The sequence below is a fragment of the Bison bison genome, unplaced genomic scaffold, assembly GCF_000754665.1.
Source record: "Bison bison bison isolate TAMUID 2011002044 unplaced genomic scaffold, Bison_UMD1.0 scf7180017864313, whole genome shotgun sequence".
Taxonomy (NCBI): domain Eukaryota; kingdom Metazoa; phylum Chordata; class Mammalia; order Artiodactyla; family Bovidae; genus Bison; species Bison bison.
Window position 1 is genome coordinate 3,593,897 of NW_011494885.1, and position 4,659 is coordinate 3,598,555.

The window sequence follows — 4,659 nt, forward strand, 5'->3', positions numbered from 1 at the left end:
CATGCACTCGCTCACGTGCAGCAGGCGGTCCTGGAAGGAGAAGATGCCCGCGTGGTCGTCGTCCAGGATGGTGACGGTGGCCAGCAGCGGCGACACCAGCCGCCCCTTGGGCCGCCCACCGCCGTCGGGCTCGAACATGCCCTGCGCGTCGCCCACGCGCAGGTTCAGCAGCCGCACGAAGAAGTGCTCATCCTCCTCGAAGATGTCGTCGTCGATGATGCCGATCCGCAGCTCCTTCAGCGTCTCGCCCGGCTTGAACACCAGCGTGCCCTCGCTGCGGTGGAGGAGCGGGGAGAGAGAAGGGTGAAGTCGCTCTCAGGGCTGTGGGCCGGGGAGGTGTGGGGGGTGGGGGTTCAGGGTGGGCTTCCTGGAGGAGGGCGCCGCACCACCGGAAGAACTTACAAGTATAATGGTGGACAGACGTGAAACAAACAATACCGAGGGTGAATGAAGGTGGGCTTTTCCCGAACAGGAGATGCCGAGGGAGAACAAAAACCATGGAGGGGTTCCCTCCCACCATGGAACTCATCAGGAGTAGTGGCATTAAACAGGTGATGAAGGTGAGATCGAGGCAGGCTTCACAGGAGAAGGCTTAGTGGGCAGGAGACCCCCCAGCAGAGGGAACAGTACATGCAAAGTCTTAGGGTGGAGAGGGAGGTTGGAGTGTTTCACAGCCACGCTTCTTGAATCTCAGTGTCCACAGGAATTCCCTGGGACATCTTGTGAAAATGCAGATTGTGGTTCAGTAGCTCTGGGGTTTCAAGGCTCTGCATTTCTACTTAGCGCCCAAAGGACCCCAGTGATTTTGCAACATGGACCATACTTGGAGTAACAGGTACATAGGGCCCACAGTTGACATTGTCATACTTCCCATAAAAACCATTCTGTGCTCCCAGATATCCCCAGCAGAAAATCCACAGTCTTTAACTTGACTTCATTCAGTCATTCAACACATGCTTTCAGTGTGGGAACATGGGAACAGCAGTGTTGGGAACACGGGAAGAGCCCCATGGCACAGCCGTATCACAGTGGCACTTACACATCTCGGGATTTAATTACAGTCCGTTCATAATGAGATAGGTAATGAGCATCTGCTGTGTGCCAGGCACTGTTCTTAGTGTTGGAGAAACAGCAGCAAAACCAGATCAGAGAAGAATCTTTGCTCTGGTGGAGCTTCTGTTCCAGGGCAGGAGATGGGTAATAAAACATAAGGTAATAAAACAAAAAGTAAGGTGGTGATGATGCTATGTGGAGAAAATAAAGGAACAAGGGTAGAGAGTGCAGAGAAGGAGCTGTGTGAAAGTGGTCAGGGAAAGCTTGTCTGGGGGCGGGGGTGCCATCTGAGCAGAGACCTGAGGGAGGGAGCCACATGGAGGAGATCTGGGAAAGACTGTTCCTGTAAAGGGAACAGCCAGTGCAAATGTCATGAGGCACCAGTGGGCAGGAGTGCTTGAGGAAGATCAGGGATGCCAGTGTGGCCGCATCCAAAGGAGCAGGGAGGGAGAGAGTGGGAGATGGGGTGACCGAGGGAACAGGGGAAGATGTCATGGGGCCTTGGTGAGCCACGGTGAAAACTTTGGCTTTTACTCCAGTGAGAGGAGAGCCATGGAGGCCTCCGAGGAGAGGAAGGACATCAACTGGCTTAGGTTTAAAAGAGTGTCGGCTGTGTAAGTTTCTAAAGCACAAGCAAGATGCTCTATAATGGGCTGGGGGAGGGAACAAGGCCAAGACATTCATCAGGGTGAAACTTGGGCGGGACAGTGATGACTCTGGGGTGTTAACGAAAGTCAAAAATCTGTCATTTACCCCTCCCTTCCTCTATGGGGGAGGTAGAGAGACCCCAGGGTTCTGGCAGGGGTAGAACTGTATGACAAGACCTGGATGGAGGGAATAAGAGCTTCCCGTGGCTGCTGCCCTCAGCTCAGAGGGCGCTGTCCATGGTGGCTAAGGCAGGCCAACCTGCTCCAAGCTGCCTGTGCCAGCTGTGTGGTCTTGGGCAGTTAGGACTCAGCAGCCTTCTGAGCCTCGGTTTCCTCATCTGTAAAATGGATTTAATAACCCTGTCTTCCTCGTGGCAGTGTTACAAGGATTGAGTTAATACAGGGGAACTGGACATTGTCCGTAAAGGGACACGTGGGCATCATGTGCCTTCTGGCATGATGCCCTGAGGACAGCTGGATTCCTGCCAAAGTGCATCACGTGAATCTAATCATGAGGAAACATCAGACGAAGCCACACTGAAGATTGTTCGAGTACGTGGCCTATCGTTTTCCAAAGTGTCAGAGTGGGACTTCCCTGGAGGTCCAGGAGTTAAGACTCGATGCTTCCAGTGCAGGGGGCGTGGGTTCGGTCCCTGGTTGGGGAACTAAGATCCCACATGCCATGTGGCACAGCCAAAAGAGAAATTCAGACCAAAGTGTTGGCGTCACCAAAGTCACGGAAAGACCGAGGGAGTGATCCAGATTGAAGAAGGCGAAAGAGACACGACAACCAAATATGCCAAGTGGTTTCTGGATCAGATGGGAAGAGAGGGAGGGAGTGAAAACACAGCTATAAAGGGTGAGACAAGGGTGACTGGGGACAGGCAAGCGTGGACTGTAGATTGGGTCGTCATACTGATGCAATCTTAAACGTCCTGCGTGTGATCACTGGGTTGGGATGATGTGGGAGTATGTCATCATTCTTAGGAGATGCATGCCTCTGTTGATGGGTGAATGGTCATGCTGTCTGACCCTCACTCTAATAAAGTGCCACCGTTATTTTTTTTTTTTCAAAAACAAATTTATGGTTACCAAAGGGGAAAGGTGGGGGGTGGGTGGAGGGATAAATTAGGAATTTGGGATCAATGTAGACACACTACTATATATAAAAGAGATAATCAACAAGGACCTACTGTATAGCCCAGGGAACTCAATATTCTGTAATCACTTACATGGGAAAAGAATCTGAAAGAGAATGGATATACACATATGTATAACTGAGTCACTTTGTTGTACAGCCACAACTAACACAACACTGTAAATCAACTATACTCATATCTATAAACTAAAAATTTAAAAAGTAAAGTAGCACCTCAAAACATCTATTATATATTGAAGAGCATGAATGCCCACAGGACAAAATAGGCACAATTGGTGAATATCTGTGTGGAGGTTATATGAAGGTTCTCCAGGCTATGTATTTGCAGTCCTTCTGTAGGTGTGAAATTTTTCAAAATAAAAAGCTGGGGAGAAAAAGAACATGGGGATTTTAGAAACCAGGTTTCAGAATCATAGAAGGCTAGGTTCCCAGGACTCATATTCCAACACTGGATGCACAAAATCTGAGAAGATGAAAAATCTTAGAACCGTCAGATTAGAGATGGGCTGGGGTCCAGATTAGAATACTAAAACCTTGGAATTCTGGAATCTTAAAACCTTCGACCCTTAGTGTGTTAGGATTATAGAGGCTTAAATCTCAGAATCTTGGAAGAGCTGTGTCATTTGGGGGTCATAGAGGTCATTTTTAATTTGGAGAAACTAAAACCCCACAGAACCACCCTTAGCCTAGTGATGCCTGCAGGCAAGTTAGAAAAAGGTATCCTTTCTTCAAGACACTCTTTCCATGAATCTGGAACTGTCATCATAGACACAGAACTCTACAATGTCCACTATGTGAATAGCACTTCCTTAGACATGTTGCTCTTTTGCAGTGTACAACCTCAACAACTGTACATGACAGTCCTACCTGCCCAGACTGAGGCAGGAACTTACCCAAGGAACAGGGGGCAGGGCTAAGCTGGGGCTGGAACTTCGGTGTCCTCCTCCCAGTCCTAGACCTAAGCTGCCTTGATAAGTGATGCCAGGCCTGTGAATATCAACTGGGTTGGGAGAGTAGAGACATATGGAAAGGTGTCAATTCTTCCTAGCTCTGGCTCCACCACTGAGCAGCATTTACTCCTTCACTTCAAACATCTCCTTCCCAAGGTCATTTGCAGGTGAGAAGGCAGCCTCTGATCCCAGCAAGTGATACCTGTACTCACTTCCTTTTGCAAAGGCTTGGGGTTTTGATGAGGGTGATGCAGACCAGAGGTGCAGGAGGAGTGGAAGGATGAAGAGGTGGACTGACGGCAAGCCCTCACATGGTGAATGCCTGTTCTTCAGTTGAAGGAGGCTAGAGATGTGGGATGAGGGGAAGGATGAAGGGAGGAGGTCAGGGGCGGCCAAAGGGGTCCCATGCTACGGGAAGACAGAATAAAGATATGTGAACAGTTCAGTTTCAACTTAGTAAGTGAAACCTATGAGAAGATCAGCCATCAACACTCTCTTGTATCCTGCTGTATTTTTTCTTCACTCTTCTCACCACTCTCTGACATTTTAATACATTGAATGTATACTTTCTAATGACATGTCTTTCCCAAGAGAGTGTCAGCTGTGTTAGAGCAGGCAGGGATTTCTACATCTTTCATTTATTGATGGTCTCCATTGCCCAGGTTCATTTCTGGCACAGAAAAGACATGTGGTACATGTTATTATTACAGAAAACCATGGGAGCTGGGCTGGAGGAAGCACAAGCTGGAATCAAGATTGCTGGGAGAAATATCAATAACCTCAGATACTCAGATGACACCACCCTTATGGCAGAAAGTGAAGAAGAACTAAAGAGCCTCTTGATGAAAGT

At 48.8% G+C, this 4,659-nt stretch overlaps 1 protein-coding gene across 1 annotated transcript in view; it reads right to left on the reverse strand.

The window, feature by feature from the left end:
* The window catches only part of SLC8A2 (solute carrier family 8 (sodium/calcium exchanger), member 2), a gene marked incomplete at its 3' end in the record, with an annotated part of 28,300 nt that overhangs the window by 15,767 nt on the left and 7,874 nt on the right, over nt 1-4,659 (reverse strand). The window contains exon 3 of the mRNA XM_010852718.1: nt 16-274. Coding sequence (XP_010851020.1) covers nt 16-274 — 259 coding nt within the window. The remainder of the gene's footprint in view (nt 1-15; nt 275-4,659) is intronic.